Genomic DNA, 21,334 nt, shown 5'->3' with positions numbered 1-21,334 from the left:
TATAAAATCATAAATATGTGGTTTGGGATGGATAAATGATTAACTCTGAAGTTCTGCAAAGTTATAAGGCAGAGATACCTAGAATTCTGTAACCTCATCTGAAGAAATGAGCTCTCTCTAAATGGGCATTTCTCCACCTGGAGATTGGAGGGTACAGCCTACTGCCACACCCTGCCATAGCATGTATTCACTCAGGCCTCCAAAGATCACTCACAGGAGACTTGTTGCTCAGGCATGTTAAATGATCCACTAATATGACTCTGATGTCTGAATTTCACTTCAGAATGTCTTTTGGGATTCCTCCCAACTGGTGGGCCAGTGGCAGACTGGACTGAAGCTAGATTTCTAGTTGTGGTTCACCCACGCTGCAGTGTTAAAACCCCCAGTGGCTAACTGTAATATCCACTAGTGCTGTTTAAAGAGAAATTACCAAGCTTCTGTCAAAAGTTATTTTTTTCTCCTTTTTGTTGGCGGTTCTATACTCTTGAAATAAATATATTATACTTGTTTTTCACAGTCTGGTCTTTTATTTATATTTCATTTTTGTAACTTAAAAATAAGAGGTCCCTAAGACTAAAAATTCAGGAGTGGAGACCAATGAAAAGTCTTTATTCCTGCAACAGAACCCCCAATTTGATATGACAAGAGATCTGATCTCACCAGGTGCTCAGTCTGGCAGCCCATATACCAAATTTCCTCTCAGTTGAAATTCTTCCCAGACAGGTTAATTCTGAGAGGAAAATGAGAAAGCCAATGATAAGGGGGAGAGTTCAACTGTATAAGGTAGAGGCCACATGTTGTAGGGTCCTCAAGGTCCTCCCTGGTTCAAGCTAGGGAGCCTGAGGTCACTAGAGAGCAGATGAAGGGGAAGGTGAGGTTGGCCTGGGCCTACAAACTTTCTCAGGTGTCCCAACTTGTTAAATAGATCTAGTCCTAGAAATGCTGCCTTGTGCATGGTAACGAGAAATTTCAGGTCTGGCTGCTTAGTCCCAGATACCACATCTGGAATCAGAAGACTAGATATGGGGAAAGAATGGGGAAGATTTATAAAATAGCAAGCAAGGAAAGAATTTGACATGTAGTTCACTGAATGCACGAAGATGTGTGCAAGCACAGAAAAGGAAAGAAAAGGTAAAGAAATGTGGGCATTTAGATACAGAAAGGAAAAACATTAATATAAACACTGCAAACCTTCTGGAAAGAGGGATCCAGAAATATTGTGTTCAGAAGAGTTTCATCTCCCAAGATCCGAGACAACCTAGAGTATAAGTCAACCAAACAGCCTATAAAGCATTTCATTTTCACTATCATTTTTTGTAAAAATTATCTGGGCTTATTAAATAAGTCTCTTGGAGGGCATAATATCCAACTGAGTTTATAGTGAAATGTGGTGACTGTTACCTTTCCATTAAATTCTATTTGAAATTTCTGGATTCACATTCTCTTGGCGATTTTCAACCTCGCAAGAATTCAGAAATGATAGGTTCAATAATGGGAAATCTGATAAGGAATTCTGTTAAAAATCATCTAGTACTCCAGCACCATGGAAATGTTACTATAACTGGCTCAGGAACAAGGGGTCTCAAAAAAAAGAAACACCTGTTTCCTCGTCACACCTGAGGGAGAAGACCACCTCCCACCCAAATCTCTTCATCAGCTTCTTCGTGATGGTTTCTAAAAGACACCTGTAATTTTGTGCATCTAAAATGCAGAATGACACTTTATCCCTCACTGATGGTGGGAGATGAAGAACTGCCTGAGATGCTGAAATACGGAGTTAGGGTCTTACCATTACTATTCAGTGTTTTCATGATAACTTCCATCTGTGCAAATTCATAGTTATAGTCTGGTTCAGAGGAAGCCTCGCTGGCTGCGTCCAGGTCATGTTCTGGTGGGCCCGTTTCCTTTTCAAAGTCTTTCAACCAATCTCGACGTTTCCTCTTAGGTAGATTAATTCTGTGGGGTGTTTCACCATCAGACAAAACCAAATTGGTTTACAACTTTAAAAGATAACAGAAAAAAAAAGTCTATGAAAATATTAGAGAATACAAAGACATTACCTAAAAAAGTGGTTATTTCCCCACAGGATTCTATCGCCGTGCCACAGCTGGGTGGTACTGCACACAAGGGTGCCATTTACACAAGACCTGAAAGATATAAGGGAGACATCAGGTGAGCAGGAAAAAGCACACGACCTGGCCCTGGAATTCCAAAGAGATACTTGGGAGAATTTTCTCTTAACAAATGCATTCCAACTAGTAACTGAGGAAGGAATAACAGAATTTGTAAACACTATTAAAACACATGACCTAAGCAAAGATGACCCAGAGCTGCCGACCCCTCAGAGTGTGACAGCTCAACATGATGTGGTCCTGATGGAGACAGAAAGCACCACCTATGGCCACTGTCAAAATGTGAGCTGAACTTGACAAGTTTGCCTATCTAAATACCAATGTGGGAAATACAGAGAACAAGGAAGTGGAAGAAGTTAAAGGATGCCACAGGAGGCAGTGAGCAAACTCTTTTTTGTTTTTGACAGCGTCTCACTCTGTCTCCCTGAGGAGAGTGCCGTGGTGTCATTATAGCTCACAGCAACCTCAACTTCTTGGGCTCAAGCAATCCTCCTGCCTCAGCCTTCCAAGTAGCTGGGAATACAGGCACTTGCAATGATCCCTGGCCATTTTTTCTATTTTTAATAGAGATAGGGTCTTTCTCTTGCTCAGGCTGGTCTCAAACTTTTAAGCTCAAACAGTTGACTTACTTTGCCTCTCAGAATGCTAGGATTACAGGTGTGAGCCACTGTGCCCAGCTACAAAATCTTGACCATGGGAAACTCTAGGACTAACAACTAGTCGTCTTGTACAAATAAAATGCAATGAAAAAGAAAGAGAGAGGCAGACACAGACAGACATATACACACATACACAGGATGAGACATATTAATACGTATAAGAGACATATTAAAAAACAACATCTGCAGAACCTTATTTGGATCCCAATTTCAAGAAATAACTGAAAAACCACATTGATGAGAAAAGGGGGAAAATCCGACACTGACTGGATACATGATGACTGGTAAAGAATTACTGTTAATTATTTTAGGTGTGATGGTATTGAAACTATGTTTAAGAATCTTCATATTTTACAGATACTATGGATATAATAATGTGATACACAGTAATGTCTAGAATTTCCTTTAAAATAATTCAGAGAGAAGGGAGAAGGAAATGTGGAAAGTATCTAAAAAACCAAAATTGTCCATGAGGTGCTCATTTTTGAAACTGGATGATAGATAACGTATTTATTTATTTGAGACAGAGTTTCACTTTGTCACCCCCAGTAGAGCGCCGTAGTTATCATAGCTCACAGTGACCTCAAGCAATTGAGGTCAAGCGATTCTCTTGCCTCAGTCTCCTGAGTAGGTTGGACTATAGGCACCTGCTATAATGACTATTTTTAGAGGTGGGCTTGCTCTAGCTCAGACTGGTCTCGAACCTTGAGCTCAGGCAATCCACCTGCCTTGGCCTCCCAGGGTTCAGGGATTACAGGCGTGAGCCTCTGCACCCAGCCAGGGGGTTCACTGTATTATTCTACTTTTATATGTTTGAAATTTCCCATAATAAAAACTTGGGGACAAACATAAAAAGAAGATGGATTTAATACTAAAAATCCTAAAAGCTATTAAACAAACTGGAGAAACAAAACACAATTTGGGGAGGAAGGAAGAGCTCTACCCATCTTTGATACGTTGCATATATCACAACCTATGTAACATGTACAGTGCCTCTCTGGGTTTGTGTCAGCCCAGGCAGCATGAATTTGTCTTAAACAAGCCTGGAGGGGAAGCAACACTGCCCAGCAGACATCGGTCTTTCAACAGTGCAGGTTTCTTTACACTGCAACTTTGCTACAGCTTACTGGTGAGCAATGGGCTAAGAAGTCAGTAGGCTCGATAACCCTCTGCAAAAGATTTTATAGTGTTGCTGCTTATTTTTATTTATTTTTTAAAGTAAATTTATTTCAGGGTAAATAAAAGTAAATTTATATGAGGGTACAACCAGGTCAACAAGTTGATTTTGTCAGGGAGAGTCCTTGTTATGTCCCACAGACAAAAGGTGTGCCAAACACCCCCAACTCCGTGCCCCCTGAGAACAGCCACCTCCTGCTCCCTTATTACCTCTCCCCTAACTTGAAATAAGTTTTTTCTCCTATGTGGGTATGCATCAGATTGTCTACTGGCTTTATATTAGTATTGAGTACATTGGATAATTGCTTTCCCATTCTTACTTCCATAATTTACTAAGAGAATATGTTTCAAATCCATCCAGGATGTTACAAAAGATGTGAAGACACCATTGTTTTTATGGCTGAATAGTATTCCAAAGTATGTAGAAAAAGCATTTGATAGAATTCAGCATCCTTTTCTAATAAGAACACTTAAGAATATAGGCATAGGTGCCATATTTCTTAAACTGATTGAAGCCATCTCTGACAAACCCACAGCAAATATCATACTGAATGGAATAAAACTGAAAGCTTTTCTACTTAGAACTGGAACCAGACAAGGATGTTCCCTACTGCCACTACTATTCAACATAGGGTTGCCTGCTTATTAGAAGCTCTCTTATCAACTGATCCTCTGATGCAGTTAAAGTATAGTCACTGTGATTTTTCTTTTAGAGTGAAGGAAAAGTTCTCCACAAGTTTTAGTACTGGCAATTTTAGTCTTCTCATAAATGTTTCCTCCACTTAATTAAAATAAAAGATTTTCTGGTATTTATTTTTTAGAACCAGGATCTTGCTCTATAGCCCAGGTTAAATACAGTGATGTGATCATAGCTCACTGAAGTTCAAACTCCTGGGCTCAAGCAGATCCTCCTGCCTCAGCACCCCAAGCAGCTAGCAGTACAGGTATGTACCACATCTGGCTAATTTTTAAATTTTCTGTAGAGACTGTGTCTCACTATGTTACCCAGCCTGGTCTTGAACTACTAGGCACAAGTGATCCTCCTGCTTCAGCCTCCCAAAGTGCTTTAGAGGAGTGAGCCATGGTGCCTAGCTAATACTCTGGTATTTAAAAACAAAACAAAACAAAACAAAACATTGGAGGTGGGAAGAGATAATTAATTAATTAAAGATTAATTTGCTAAAGGACTAACAGGTGAAGTTTGCTGGAGAAATATAATAAATATTATTTTAAGTTCTACTTTTCCAGTAGTTGCCTTTTTCGCTTATTATCTGACTCCTGATCCTTGGAAGATGCTTAAGCTCAGAATTATGGAATAAGTGGAACCGGAACTCATATATGAACATAATCACACCTTCAAAGTAATAATTCAACCCTGGTAACTAAGTTTTATTGATAATGACAGAGCTGGTGCTCTCAAACGTTGCTACATCACTCCCTGAAATTGGAAAGCATATTCCTCTGAGGATCTAGCTTATCCTTGACTTTAATATAATTGAAAACAAGTAGCAGAGGTAGCCTTCTCCTTCTGAAACTAAGGCACACAAGATACTTTAAGTCACCATTTACTTTTTTACCTCGCATTTTCCTTTGGAGTGAGAGTGACGTCTCCATCGGATGCTATGTCAATCTCACAGTGCTCAGGCTGAATCCCTATACCGAAGAGCTGGATATCCTGAGAGGTATCTGCACCCACCCTGGTGTGATCCTAGAAATAGATTATTAAGGAAAGAAAAACCACACTTATAAGTAACCGAACAAAAATTTATCATGATCAATTTGAATAATACAGCAGCATATGCACAAAAATATTAAATGAATCATGCCAGCGATATTAGATATCTGAAGCAGTAGAAGTCAAAACCTTATACATATGCACTAAATTTTTAAAAAAGAGTTTAAACAAAACCACAAAAAAGAACCCTGATGGTTAGTTTTTGTTTTTTTTTTTTTTAAGACTAAGTCTCACTTTGTTACCCTTGGTAGTGTGCCGTGGTATCATAGCTCACAGCAACCTCAAACTCTTGGGTAGAAGTGATCCTTTTGCTTCAGGCAAGGTGCTAGGACTATAAGAACCTGCCACAGTGCCGGCTAATTTTAGAGATAGGGCCTTGCTTTTGCTCAGGCTGGTCTCAAACTCCTGAGATTAACCAGTCCACCAGAGTGCTAGGATGACAGGCCTGAGCCACCATGCCTGGCTAGATATTATTTTAAATCATAAGGAAATTGGACTTGACAATAGCACACTGGTGTTCCAATTTTGAGTAGACCACTTATTATGTAAGTGGTCACAGGTAAGTCATTTCACCCTGAGCCTCAGTTTCTTTTTTGGCAATACCAGGACAATACCACCTATTTGACATACTTAACAATTCTCTCGAGGATCATATGAGTAGGCAGTGCAAGTGTTTTGAAAACAGTTATCTAAACTTAAGAACCACTAAAAAGCAGATTCATGGAAAGTCAATATTTTAAAATATTCAACTTTCAAAATGCTAAAATATTTAAGTTGGGCGGCGCCTGTGGCTCAGTCGGTAAGGCGCTGGCCCCATGTGCTGATGGTGGCAGGTTCAAACCTGGCCCCGGCCCAACTGCAACCAAAAAATAGCCGGGCGTTGTGGCGGGTGCCTGTAGTCCCAGCTACTGGGGAGGCTGAGGCAAGAGAATCACTTAAGCCCAGGAGCTGGAGGTTGCTGTGAGCTGTGTGAGGCCACGGCACTCTACCAAGGGCCATAAAGTGAGACTCTGTCTCTACAAAAAAAAAAAAAAAATGTAAGTTTCTAACACCAATATTACACAGAGTCCTGAAGCCTGTGGGTTATATGACGTACAAACTAGTGTGATTTTCAGACTTCAAACTTCAGACACATGAAGACAGATACTCCTGGTGATTCAATCATCACTTACCCCTTCTGTTTTAACTGTGATAAGGATACTTCCCTATCCAACCGAGAACGCATGAAGCTTGTCTGTCAAAGTTAAGGTTTCAGAAACAACTCCTTACCCCTTTCTTAACCATTACCTATATAAACAGATCTTAAGTCTGTTAGCGGATTTTCAGTAAGTCAGGGGCTAGTTGCACCATATTTATGTCTCTGGAAACAGCAGAAGAAAAAGGACCATTGAAGATTCAATTCCAGCTTATTCTTCATTGCATATTACATATTCACTAGGCAGCTCAGAATCCTTAACAAGCACCTAATCATTCACAAGCAGACAATACCCCTGCATTCAGAGATTTAGGTGCGTGGACAGTATATGCAAGCTGCCTTCAAGTCTCCAGTCCCCCGTCCTTGATAATCTCAATACCTCTGCATTCAGAGATTTAGGTGCGTGGACAGTATATGCAAGCTGCCTTCAAGTCTCCAGTCCCCTGTCCTTGATAATCTCAATCTCCATAATTCAGAAAGAAGGAGTGTGTGAGGTTAGAAATGATCTGATGGGCAGCGAATGCCCTGTGTCAGGTAAGTGCCTCACATCAGTGTCAATCAGGTGCCCTATTTCAAACAAATGTCTTATTTTTCACTTAAGAAATAAGCCAGCAGTTCTAAAAATGTGTTCTGACAACCCTTAGGGCCTTTTGAGAACCTTCCAGGAGGGCTACTGTAATAAAACACTAAGATGTTGCTTTTCGTTGCTTTTTCATTTTATCGTGTGTGTGCAGTGGAGTTTTTCAGAGGCTTTGTGATGTGTGGTGACATTGTAGCTCTGAAGACTAATGACTGTGTGTTGTATTTTAAAATGCTCTCGGTCTTAATGTCCAATACAGCAAATATAGACAGAACTCAGACACAAAAAGTTCTCTGGGGTCCTTTGAAGAATGTAAATGGGTTCAGAAGTCTGAAAATCTGAGTACTGTTACAATGAGTTACTCAACGTGGCATACCCTGAGACAAAAATACCAACTCCTACACCTGAAAAGTGAGTAAAGGACCAGAAGTTACTTCCTGAGGATGTAGGTTTAGAAGGGACAGACCTGGAAGAACCCTGCTGTCTAATCTAACCAGGGTCTTGTGTTGATCTTGAGAACTCCTTAGAATCAGTCAGAAGCATAACTGGCAACCTCAAAGCTTCTTAGGATCTTCATGGCTGAACCCAGATATTCTCAGAATCCTTATCGCCTCACACCTGAAACCTTCTCCTATAGCTGGATATTACCTTGACACCCTCTGTGGCCCACCTGTGCCCCAGGAAGCCTACACTTGCAGGAAATCAGCTCTGACTGCATAGCTACAAGATCATACAAAAGAGTAATGTCCCCTTCCCATGGTTACCTGACTGCATTAGCTATCCTCTTACATTTTTTTTCTTTTTTGAGACAGGGTCTCATTGTGTGGCCCAGGCTGGAGTGCAGTGGTGTGATGCTGGCTCATTGCTACCTCAAACATTTGGGCTCAAGGAAGTGATCTCCCCGGCTCAGCCTCCTGACTAGCTGGGACTACAAGTTGTACCACCATGCCCAGCTAATTTTTTTTTAATTTTTTGTAGAGATGGGGGTCTATGACTCCTGGTCTCAAACTCCTGGCCTCAAGTGTTCCTCCCACTTCAGTCTTACAAAGCACTAGGATTATAGTCACTGTGCCCAGCTGCCATCCTTTTTTATTTTTATTTTTTGAGACAGAGTCTTACTTTGTCACCCTTGGTAGAGTACCATGTTGTTGTAGTTCACAGCAACCTCAAACTCTTGTGCTTGGGCAATCCTATTGCTTCAGCCTTCTGAGTAACTGGGACTACAGACCCCTGCCACAACGCCTGGCTAGTTTTGCTATTTTTAGTAGAGATGGGCTCTTGCTTTTGAACTCCTGAGCTTAAGCAATCTACCTGCCTCGGCCTCCCACAGCGTTAGGATTACAGGTGTGAGCCACTACCTCTGACCCCTCCTCTTACTTTTAATGAGGGCTAAGCTGGATATGAAAAACAAAATAATGGAGTCATACAATCACATTCACCTGGGAATCATATAGGAATAAATCAGGATTGCAACAATCTATTTATATACTCTCATACCTTTAAATAATAAACCAGAAGTTCATTGAGTGCAGGGTCTGCATTCAGGTTGACTAAGTAGCATTTGTCATCCCCCACCTTGATGCCAGACATCTCCAGGGAAATCCCCATGCTTTCAAGTTGTCGTTGCCTCTCCTGGGCATAAAAACAGACAAAATCAGGGAACTCTATTTGTTGCTCTTTTCACAAGATGTATCCATGGAAAGAGTAAGTCACTGTTTCTGGGGACAATGCCAATGAGGTCACACATTCTACTCAGCTGAATCAAGTTTAGGAGAGCCTATAATGTGTGACATCTTGTGGTGTTAGAGGGGCACAGGATGAACCAGACACCATCTCAGCGCTTAAGGAGCTTAGAGCCTCACAGAGGGGACAAGACCACACAACTGAACCCCAAAGAGACTAACACTGTGCTACTGGAGGGGCACAAAATGCTGAAGGCTTCAAAGGAAGGAAGGAAGGATATCATGATTGTTTCTGAGACAGAGTCTCACTGTCACCCTGGTTAGAGGGCCATGGCATCACAGTTCACAGCAATCTCAAACTCTTGGGCTTGAGGTGTGTACCACCATGCCCAGCTAATTTTTTCTATTTAGCATCAGGAAAAGAATATATTTGAGATGGTTCTTAAAGCACGAGTAGAATTTCAACAGGAAGATAAGGGCAGGGTGTTCCTGGGATCGGGCACATGGAAGTACAGGAAGGACTCTGGATATATTGGATGACTTCAGAGGCCAAGAATCCCCAGCAACTCTGGGAAAGCAGTGGGAGATGGGGCTGGAAGAACAGGTTGGGTCCTTACACTAGAAGGCCTTGAATTCACTTATTTGTCCATTTATTCAAAAGAGATTTATCAGAGTCTACAATGTGGTAGGTCCTGATCTAGGGCTGGGAATACAACAGTAAAGCAAAGTCCCTTCTTTCATTGAAACATATTCTAGCAGGTAGACCATTAAAAAAAAAAAATGAGTAAATACAACACATAGAATTTCCAGTGGTGCTAAGAGCAATGGAGAAACATAAAGCAATGTGAGAGAGATGGGAAGTTAGGTATGTGTGTGTGAGAGAGAGAGACCGTTAATGACATCAACAAGAAAGTTATCAGCAGAGGGCTGGATAGAATTACAGTGACTACTTTTTTTTTCTTTTTTTTTGAGACAGAGCTTCAAGCTGTCACCCTGAGTAGAGTGTCCTGGCATCACAACTCACAGCAACCTCCAACTCCTGGGCTCAAGTGATTGTCCTGCCTCAGCCTCCCAAGCAGCTGGGACTACAGGCGCCAGCCACAACGCCCGGCTATTTTTTGGTTGCAGCCGTCATTGCTGTTTGGCAGGCCCGGGCTGGATTCGAACTCGCCAGCTCAGGTGTATGTGGCTAGCGCCTTAGCCACTTGAGCCACAGGCGCCAAGCCTACAGTGACTCCTTATAAGTTATTTGCTTGGGATGGTCCAGTATTTCAATGGTCAGTGAGATTTAAAATGTTCATGAAATGTACAGCGTAGAAAGATTCATAACAGACACACATCCCTGCAGAATCAGTTCTTTCTTTGTATTTTAATTCAAGTAAAGTAATCAGTTAAATACACTGCAAAAACTACTATGAGTTATATGTTACAAATTCTCTGCCAATCAGGTAGCCTCATGCTTTGTCAGCTGATCTAAAAAAAAATCACAGAACAGACTTTTGTTTAAAAGCCAAGAGTAGGAAATAGAAAAGACACTTCCTGTAATCAGGCCTGGTCAAATTCAGTGTTCTCTTAACATGTCGAGCAAATACATGGACCAAATTGTAAGTTGATAAAAGACACAAAGTCAGTGTCCAAAACTGATCTTTGCAATCTCTAGTTCAGCAGAAAGGACCCCTGAAAGATTTTTTGAGGATGACAGGTACAGAAAAGACAACACATGAAAGAGAATCACAATTTTTTAGACCTAAGTTATCAAACCACCTGTGCGATCTCTTCTGTTTTCCTCAACTTCTCTTCCCAAGTCACTGTTAGTTCTTTTATCAGCTTTTCAGACTCTTCAAGCTTCTCCTTCAGTTCAGGGGCCTTCATAGCCTTTAAAACAAAACCAGATATTTGACTTTCAAAAATTTCCCACCATTATGTACAAGACAATCATTTACTGTCCTTAAGCAGTTATCAACAGTCAGCTGGAAACATGCCATTCAATATTGGGGTGAGTGAGCGAATGAGGCTGCTCCTGTTTTAAGGAGGAAAAAGAGCCAGTGTCCTGAATGAAAATGAAATAAATTATTATAGAGGCATCTTATCCATCATATTTAAATTTCGTGTTTGAAGATAAAAGATGCTGAAGCCCATCTTCAAAATAGAAAAGGAGGGGAAAAAGATTACATAAGCAGATTTCTTATTCACTGAGACAGAGATCAATACATACCACTGATGAGTGCATTCCAAGTATATTAATCTACTAGGAAGGTGAAGATGCTTCTCATTTATTTAAAAATTGAATCTGGGCCCTTTAGACTACTTTTCTGTTCACTTAGGAGCAGGACATCTAGTTAATTGGGCAGTAGTTTCCCTCTAAGTTTATTCAATAAGAATAACCAAGGGTTCTAAATACAGGCATCTGTAGCTTAAAAATTGGGGGGAGGGAGCTTTACTTGGCAACAATTATGTTCTGACTCCCTACGTGAGCCCCTACAGAATAAAACCCCATGAACAAGAAGATGGTAGAGCTTGGATGAGAATCTACATGGCGCTGACCTGAAAGCTGTGACTCTGCCTGAGTTTCATGGTATTAACAGAGCCTGACAGTGGCATTTAGTGCTTCATACAGAGGGACATGTGAAAATTCTAGGGAGATCTACGTGGCTCCTCTTTTCTTTCTCTTGTTGAGGTATTACTCTAGCCACTCTGTCTGGATTACATGGTCTCGATGGAAATGCAAATTAGAAATGGGAGGACCTGAGCAGGTAACCCACCTATAAACAATTTCAGAACCATTACACTTTCCTCCTAGCATCATGGAGCTTTTAAAAGTTTACCAGCATTTTGATTTTTTGAGTGTTTTGCCACTCTTCTTGGAATCAATTAAAAAATTACACTTAATACACTGAATGATTATACCATCATGATTTTTAAAAGCAACATTTATTGAGCACTTACAATGTGCAAGGCATTGTGCTAAAGGCTTTCCAGTATTAATGTTGGACTAGGGGTTAAGGATGAAAAGATTAATAAAACATGGTTTCCTGCACTTTAAGAGCCCAGAGTCTGAAAGATGAGAAAGGTATGTAAACCAGTGATTATTATATAACACAATGACAAGATTACCAACTAATAGAGTATTCAAACTCTTGGCTTCATTTTTTAATTTTTCTAGTCTTCTGTTGATTACTTTTTGATTAAATATGCTGACAGATAAAAGATTAAATATGCTGATAGATAAAAGTATTTATATAATGCCTGGCATGTAAGTGCTGGGTAAATAAATGGTGAGTATTAACTTTGTTTTTCTTTCTTTTTTTGTTCTTCTGTTCCTTACAGATTAACGCTTTCCCAACTACAGTGAGATCGGAAGAGTGGCAAAGTAATGTGAACTTGGAAGTGTCAGCTACACACCCAAGTCCTGGTGTTTAAAAGCCTGTGACTTAAGCTCAGGCACTTGGCCTCTAACAGAGTTTTCTGACCTATTTCAAATGAGACAGAGCCTCACCCAGCAATTTGCAAAAAAACAACACCTAATGGGAAGGTTACTGAAGTTCAGAGAAGTCAAGGAAAGAAGGTAACGATGCAAAAATATTGATTTTGCTTCTCCACAGGGGCTGATATAAATAAAAAAGTAAAAGATTTCTGAATTATTTCTAATGTTTGTTTAATTATTCTTGATCACACCGTCTCCATGACTTAATGAGCAGATGATACCTAGCTAACATCTCCAGAACTCACAAGGCCCTGTGGAAATGTAATCTACAATGTTAATAAAAGCAACATACTTGGTTCTTAGGCTTTCCCTGAGCGCAAGGGCCAATTGATTTACTGAAGCAAACAGTTAGGTAGTAGGAGGAATTCTCTCTCAATTATTTGCTTCCTTGACCATAAGTTCCTAGAACAGAAGTCTTTCTTTTTTTTTTTTTTGAGACAGAGTCTCATTATGCCACCCTTGGTAGAGTGCTGCGACATCACAGCTCACAGCAACCTCAAACTCTTGGGCTTAAGTGATTCTCTTGCCTCAGCCTCCCAAGTAGCTGGGACCACAGGCATCCACCACAATGCCCGACTATTTTTTTTATTGCAGTTGCCATTGTTGTTTAGCTGGCCTGGGCTGGGTTCGAACCCACCAGCCTTGGTGCTGCTGCAACCACTGGGCTGCAGGTGCTGAGCCAGGACAGACATCTTATAGGTGTTGGCTGTTTATAATGCTTAGCACAGTCATTTTCAACTGGTATGCCATGGCACACGGGTGTGCTGTGAGGGGATGGTAGGTGTGCCACAAAAATTTTTAAAGATCATTAATTAAATTATTTTCAGAAGAAATTCAAAGCATAGTATGTATATTCCTCTTTTTTATTCTTTTTTTTTGGATCAACATAATTTAAGTGTGCCATGGAAGTTTAACTATAGGTTCAAGGGTGCTGTTGAGATAAAGAAGGTTGGAAGACACTGGCTTAGCACACAGCACATGCCAATAAACGCTGAGGTGCACAGAGATGACCTAGAACCATAAGCAAGCAGATACCACCACCAGGGAACACCAGGCGGACTCACCTCGGCCTGCGAGAGCTGCTCTCTCAGTTTTTCCACTTCCTCTCGCAGTTCTCGGATGACTTTTGCATTGGGGTCCTCATTCACAACAGCATGGTTCACGATCCTTTTGGCCCGGTCTGCGTATCTTAATGTGGAAAGGGTCTCTTCATAGTTGTCTGCTGCTGGACTAATGGTGGCTATCATAGAGGTCTGGCTGTTGCCCCCCAAATTGTCCTGCAAATTATTTTAAAGTGGATCTTAGGAAGCTCACTCCTTGCATGACACATAAAATAAAAACAGTAAGTAAATAAACTATGACATTATTCTCTACCAAGAAAATGCCATGTGGAAATGGGTCTGTATTTCACCGGTAATTTTATGACAAGGTGAAATGTGTCCTCTTTGTATTCCCAGCAATAAATAATGCCTGTCAATAGTATTACAAAAGAAGAAAAAGCAATAGAAAGTAGTTTTCATTCTGTGTTCCTAGGAACTAGCACGCCTGTGTTGCTGGGAGAGTTCTTTGTGTGTTTGGTTAGCTTTGCACATACTTTTCAGTTGTCACATCAGCAATACCCAATTTTTAGTTAGAAAAGAGCACTACAGCAATGAATTACCTTAAGAAGCCAAGTGAGGACTGAATCTCGATAAGGCACAAATTTGTTTTTACCCTTGCCAGCTGCCTGGTCAGCCAGTGATGATATAACCAGCCCCAAGGTTGTAAGTGATCTACCAAGAGAAAATGAAAAAATTAGTCTTATGGAATGATTATGTTGTCATAAAAGAATAATCTTTCTAGGCAACAAGTATAAAGTGTACAGAATGAGGCTTTGAAGTTGATGCAATCAAGTCTCCATTAATTTGTCAAGAAGCTGAGAAAAAAAATCAATTCATTAACTTAAAAGAATGAATTTAGAATCCCTGTGAGAATCTACTCTCTTCAATCACAGGACCTATGAAAGAAACATTTAAAAGATTGTACTACAGAAATTTTATTTACTTCCAATATTAAAGTCTATAAAAGACTCTTTAATTTGAACCACATGGCCTCTGATTTTGTTTTCCAGAATAACCATGTAACTTGCATCTTTCCATTACACATCACATAATATGTTCTGCTCATCTGCTAAAAAAGCTAGCACATTTATGTCAATGTACAGTAATTATAGTTGGACAAAAACAAAGAAGTGCCCAAGTGGTGGGTAGCACACAGCTACTCCCTCAACCCCCAAGACACAGAACGGCAGGGCAGGGTAGAAATGCAGAATCTTGGAAGTCTTCCCAGATTCACTGAACCAGACCAGTTAAAGGTATCCCAGGTGATTTATCTGCACACTAAATTCCGAGAAGCCCGGGTGAATAACAGCCAAGTGATAGATAAGTTGTCCGGGACCACCATTCTCATAGTGTGGGCCTGGAATCAGCGGTATCACTATCACTTGGGACCTTGTTAGAAATTCAAATTCTCAGGCTCCACTTCAGACCTAATGAATGAAAAACTTAGAGGGACACAGAAATCTGCACTATAACAAGCCCTCCGGTGATTCTGATATAGGTTAACATTTGAGAATCGCTGGCCTTAGCTAACAAGCTCTCTTTGGTTGCAGTGTATTAGCCACCTGGAGAAAAGGGCACCATAAAAACAACAGATTTGTAGTGTCGAGGGATGAAGGGTGTTCTCTTATGTCACAGTTAAGTACCAATTCTTTTTTATAAGGAAGTCAACTGGATTCCAAATGGAAACAGCAGCCTTGGCACACCTCACAGAATGGGAAGGTGAGAAAGTGCTTATAAATTAAGAGTAGCTGAGATGATGGCAATAAATCTTTGCATGGTCAACAAAAAATGGCTTAAAAAGTTAAGTGCTACTACTTATTTATAATAATGAAGACACAACCCAGAAAGTCAAAGACTAGGCAGCTTCCTTTCTAATATTAAAAACAGATTTCCATCAGATAAGTTGAAAGGAAGGAAAATATTATTTCCCAGAAAACATCATTTCCCACAAAATTCACTGAAATACAAAGCAAATTCAAGATTCAGAAAGTGAACCAGAATTCATTCTATTAGAATGGCTGCTGGAATTTTAACAATAGCCATTGCCACAAAATGGCATAAAAATGTTCATCATCTTAAGTGAAACAAGTCAGACATAGAAAAACATCACACGCAGTAGGAGCTCAATGTGCAGAGAATAGAGACCACTAAGAGCGAGGGTGTGGGAGAAGACTGGGTGATAAGAAACTACTTCCTGGGTACAATGTACATTAATGATGGTTACCTTAAAAGCCCTGACATGACCAGGATACAATCTGTTCATGTAACAAAACTGCACTTGGGCCCTATAGATTATATAAAAAAAAGTACATCACACTTGACAGACTTAAAAGTTAAAGAAGTCTAATACAAGAGAAATGAAAACATTAAGTCTTCTACAAAGAGTACAAAAAACTTGTACACAAATTTTCTAAGCTGCATTATTTACAAATGCCAAAATGTGGAAACCCAAACGGTGAAAAATTATAACTAAAATCTGGTCTATCCATGCAAAGAAATATTATTTGGTCATAAAAAGGACTGAAGGTCCGATACATGCTATAACCCTGGCAAATCACACTAAATAAGACGGACACAGAAGGGCACTGTCATAGGCTGAACAGTGTCTCCCAAAAATTCATGTCCACCAGACCCCTGCAATGTGACCTGATTTGGAAATAGGGCCACTGCAGATGTAATTAGTTAAGATGAGACCATCCTGGATTAGGGAGGACCCTAATCTGATGACTGGTGTCCCTAGGAGGGCATATAAAGACATGTAGGGGACAGGCCATGTGAAGGCGGGACAGATACTGGAGTGATCTACATCCACAAGCAGAGGAACACCAGGGATTGCTGGTGACCACGGGGAGTGGGGAAAGGCATGGAATAGATTTTCCAACTCCCTGCTGACCCCTTGTTTCAGACTTCTGACCTCCAGAACGGTGAGAAAATAAACCTATGTTTCAAGCTGCTTAGTTTTTGGCAATCTGTTATGGTAGCTCTAGGAAGCTAAGACAGTTATGCACTGTATGATCCCATTTATATGAAATATCCAGAACAGGCAAACACACAGTGATGGAGGTAATGGTTGACTAGGGTGGAGGGAATGGGGGATGACTTGAACACAAGATTTCTTTCGGGTGTGATGAAAATATTTTAAAATTAGGCTGTGATGATGGCTGCACAACTCTGTGAATATAGTTCTACTGAACTATACATTTTAAAATGGTGAACTAGATGGCATACAAATTATTTTTCAATACAGCTATTTGTGGGAAAGAAATCTGGTTTTTAAAAAAGGTAAAACAAGTCCAATCACTCCTCCAAAGGTAACAATTTAAGAAAGAAAACTGTATGTGAAACATATTAAATAGAGGCAAAAAGGAGCTGGATATCAGGTAAAAACACATTTCTTCTTTAACACAAAGTACAGGGCATTTTTTTTCACATTTTGCAATTATTGAAATATAATTTTTGACTGGAAACAATTCTTTGCTATCCCAGCTTACTAGCTAAGTAAAGCAGAAATTATTTTAATTCATCAGATCTATAAAGAGCTCAGTGACTCAAATGTCAGTATTAATAACTTTGTGGTTATCAACAGAAAAGAACTCAAACTCTGTAAAATAATTTAAGGCGGTTTATTTTGAGCCGCATATTGTAACCATGGCCCAGAGAGTCACATCTGAGAAGCTTTAAACAAGCTGTCTTGCTGTGGTTGGATTACAGTTTGGTTTTACACATTTCAGAGAGACAGGAATTACATGTCAAATTATAAACCAATACATGGAAGGTATACATTGGTTTGGCCTGAAAAGGCAGGATGTCTTGGGGAGGGGCAGTTTACAGGTTATAAGTGGATTTAAAAATTCTTTTTTTTGAGACAGTCTCACTCAGTTGCCCTGGGGTTGAATGCTGTGGTGTTATAGCTTACAGCAACCTCCAACTTTTGGGCTCAAGTGCTCTTCTTGCCTTAGCCTCCTGAGTAGCTGGGACTACCGCACCCGCCACAATGTCTGGCTATTTTTAGAGATGGGGTTTCCCTCTTGCTCAGGCTGGTTTCAAACTCCTAAACTCAAGCAATCCATCTGCCTCAGCCTCCCAGAGTGCTAGCATTATAGGAATGAATGCGCCTTAAAGATTCTTTGATTTGTAATTTGTTGAAGAAATGAAGCTTTGTCTGAAGGCTTGGAATTTTTAAGAAAGGAAGCCTGTTAATCAGAAACAGGCCACTGGATATATACAGGAGTACTCCAGTGATGTGTTAAGTCAGTTGACCACCTGCAGGAGAGGCTTAACCTTTGTTTTACATGGCCATAGGCTTGTTAATGATTTTGTATCTTACTGTTACAAAGAATAACTCCAAAAGGGATAGGGCATTACTAGCTATGCCTGATTTTCCTTCTACCCTTGGCCAACAACTCAGTTTTAAGGTTTTTCTAGGGTCCACTTGGCCAAGATGGGGTCCATTCAATCAGCTGAGGAGCTTAAGATTTTATTTTAGTTCACCTGGTTACCAGTGATCCTTCACATGAAAACACATTTGGGGGATAAAGTGGATTTTTCATCACTGAGAGATTTTCCTCTTGAGGCAACTGTTTATATTTTCTAATTTGACAGGGTAGGGAGAAAAAAGGGAAAGTTTCTGCCACTCCTAAATGATGAAACATAAAATGCAATTACCACTGGGCAATGACTTCTCTGTAAGACGAGTGAAGGGTATTACAAAATACTACCCCAAAACATGCCTTCTTTGGCATACAAATTATTTTGAGCTAAATGCCATGGAAGGAACAGCCTCTAAGAGCACAAGTTTTCCTTTTGTGATGGAAATTTCCATCTGCAGGTAGGGGAGGACTCTTACCAACTCTTAACAGTGGAGATGGAATGCACTGAATTAAACCTGCATAACAAATATTATTAAACAACCTCAATTCTGACAGAATCAGGTGTACCTGCCCAAATAGACCTGCTCCACCCAGGCAGGGTCAGGTTCATGACCCGCCCAGGAAGGGTCAGACTCATGTCCCTCCCAAGAAATAGGAATGCTGCCAAATGCTGCCCTCCCTGACCCTTTAACACCCCATCTGCCATAACCCATGTGTGGAATTCCTTTCTTGATTTCACCCCACCAGATGGAAATAAAGACCACATGATTTCTTCAGAATGAGGATTCTGTTTTCCTTTGTTTCGCACTTTGAAAGAATCTTTCATCCTTGGGTCCAGAACCTTTCAAATTCATCATCCTTTCCCTGGTCATCTTCCCATAACTTGCCTCCCCCATCTAGAATCCCCAGGCCCCTTTTTCTTTGTTTTGGCCTAAGATGGTATATTAAGGGCACGTTCTAACCTTCCCTCTGGGTTACTCATCTCTGGGTGCTCCCAGGTGTAAAAAAAAGATGCATATGCTAATAAACTTCTGGTTGCTTTTCTCTTGTTAATTTGTCTTTGGCCAGTCTAATTTACAGGGAAAGTAGAAGAAAATGATTTTTTTTCCTCTGCCCTACATTAGTACTGTATAGTACGCAAGTAGCAGCAGAGAGGGGGGGCTGTATGGAAATGGTTCTATGACTCTGGTTTCTCTGTGTACTTTGCTCTAAAACTTACTCAGAAAAGTGTAAGTTCTAAGAAAAGGGCTTCAAAGGTGGGTGGGGTGGGGAGGAAAACCTGGCCTGCTGAACCAGGAAGTCTGGTGGGCCCATAAAGTAACCTAGGCAACCAATGACCAATAGAAAAGGGCAATTCTGCCTGGAGGCGCAGAGATCCAGTGAAGGACCTTGCAGCCAATTTCAAATGGAGTAATGGAGTATTTAATACCCGCCCCCACCCCCACAGGCATTTGTCTCCTCTCAGTCACCTTTTCTCCTTCTTGAGAGGGACTCAATTCCATCTCCCCTGGAAGTGCTCTAAACTTTTGCTTTGTTCTTCCTAAATAAAATCTCTTTGTTATCATGAAACTTGTGTAGGTCACTTTTACTTCTTATCCACACTCCCTGTGCTGTTTCAGTTTTATTTTCATTCTCCACTCACTTTTGCTTTCAGTTACCACCGTGCCTGGGTTGAACTTTCTAGCTCAGCTGATTAATAACAGAACCACGTCAACTGGGTTCAGGGATACCCTCGACTCCTAACAGAAGCCACAACCTCTAACCTAATAGTATACATACATTCAAAACAAGAACACTGTTTTTCTTTTTTTTTTTTTCCCTGCCTCAGATTTATTTGTACAAACAGCACAGGAGGACCCCAGGCCCATATAGACAGCAGCCTAGAGGTCACACCAGTCCTTTTGTCCTCATGGCAGACAGATGCCTCGACTCTGGAGCCTTCCTGGGGGCTGGCGCACCTTTGGGAGCCTGAGCTGGAACTGAAGCTGGAGCTACAGATGAAGCAGCAGATTGGGCCATCCTTTGATCCTTGGCCTTGACCTTTGACGGGCAAAGCCTACGACCCTTGGCAATGTGTGCATGAGCATGCTTCCCAAGCTTGGGGTGGACGATGTAGGCAAGTCGACTGAGTTTACGACTGGCATCCTTTGGAATCTTGGTCTTAAACCTCCTTGGGCTTTACAAGGGCTTTGACAGCTTCAGCACGTGCACTCACGGCCTTGGCATCGTTGGCCTGCATCTTCTTTAGGCCCTTCTTGTTGTGCTTCTTGGCAAAGCGCATGTTTCTCAGGAACTTGGGATCTACCCCCTTAAGAGATTCATATCTTTGTGATCAGGGTTTCTTGATGCCATTTCTGTGCCACTTTCGGGACTGGTTATGTGTGGCGTGGTTCTTGGACTTGGCCATGTCTGTACAGCGACCCGCGACTGCTGAAGTGCCTACCAGCGGCCAAAACAAGAACTCGTATCTAAACCTACTACAGTCCCTTTGGAACAAAAATAAAGTAACTATGGGAGGCCCAGCTTGCTGGGGATGAGGAGCCTTTGAAGTCCCCCTCCTCCAGGTTCCATCCAGAAGTAATGATCCAGGGGCTTCTAGAACCCTCAAAACTGTTTGAAAATTCAAATTCTGAAAGGTGAACCATGGGGTTACATATTTTTTTTATTTGTTTTGTTTCAAAGGCAATCTTTTTTTTTTTTTAGGCTTACATATTTTAATGAAGATTTTATTTCCAGGGAGCTTAAAAATATAATAAAGCCACCAATTATGGATCCCGCTAGCACTGTCTTCTCAAACTGGAGGCACAGGGCAGCTCATTGGCCTCAGAGATGTCCAGAACACGGTAGCAGTTGTTTACCAATTTTAGGGGTAGAAAAAGTTATTCTAGGAATCTTTCTTATTCTACCAAAGCACTACTCTGTCCCAGAACCTGCTGGAGTTTGATATAGTGAGGAAGCTTCTAATCTTGAAATCATTTACTACAAATTCTTGACCAGGGCCTGACTGGAAAGGGAGAAAGTCTTAGGTTAAGAGATGATTATTTATAAAAAGATAGTTATAGAAACTTTTTAAAATCCACCTATCTGTCATAACAAAGAATTCAGGATTAAAAAAAAGTAAATAAAACTTGGCAGTATCAAAAACAAAATAAAAGCTGTTTCAATAAAAATATCAATTATACCTTCCCCCTAAACATAATCAATTATACCCCAAATCCTCC

At 40.7% G+C, this 21,334-nt stretch overlaps 1 protein-coding gene and 1 pseudogene across 6 annotated transcripts in view; both read right to left on the bottom strand.

The window, feature by feature from the left end:
• Window positions 1-21,334, bottom strand: part of KIF13A (kinesin family member 13A) — a 234,457-nt gene that overhangs the window by 62,251 nt on the left and 150,872 nt on the right. For all 6 annotated transcript variants that reach the window (XM_053603550.1, XM_053603551.1, XM_053603552.1 and 3 more), the window contains exons 10-16: window positions 14,304-14,415; window positions 13,708-13,920; window positions 10,924-11,034; window positions 8,975-9,109; window positions 5,545-5,675; window positions 2,061-2,147; window positions 1,790-1,956 (exon numbers count right to left, since the gene is read on the bottom strand). In XM_053603550.1, the coding sequence (XP_053459525.1) occupies window positions 1,790-1,956; window positions 2,061-2,147; window positions 5,545-5,675; window positions 8,975-9,109; window positions 10,924-11,034; window positions 13,708-13,920; window positions 14,304-14,415 (956 nt within the window). The remainder of the gene's footprint in view (window positions 1-1,789; window positions 1,957-2,060; window positions 2,148-5,544; window positions 5,676-8,974; window positions 9,110-10,923; window positions 11,035-13,707; window positions 13,921-14,303; window positions 14,416-21,334) is intronic.
• Window positions 20,001-20,520, bottom strand: LOC128593791 (60S ribosomal protein L29-like; annotated as a pseudogene).

Source organism: Nycticebus coucang, chromosome 9 (assembly GCF_027406575.1).
Source record: "Nycticebus coucang isolate mNycCou1 chromosome 9, mNycCou1.pri, whole genome shotgun sequence".
Taxonomy (NCBI): Eukaryota; Metazoa; Chordata; class Mammalia; order Primates; family Lorisidae; genus Nycticebus; species Nycticebus coucang.
The sequence above is the reverse complement of the archived record's forward strand: the minus strand, read 5'-3'. Positions and strand labels throughout refer to the sequence as shown.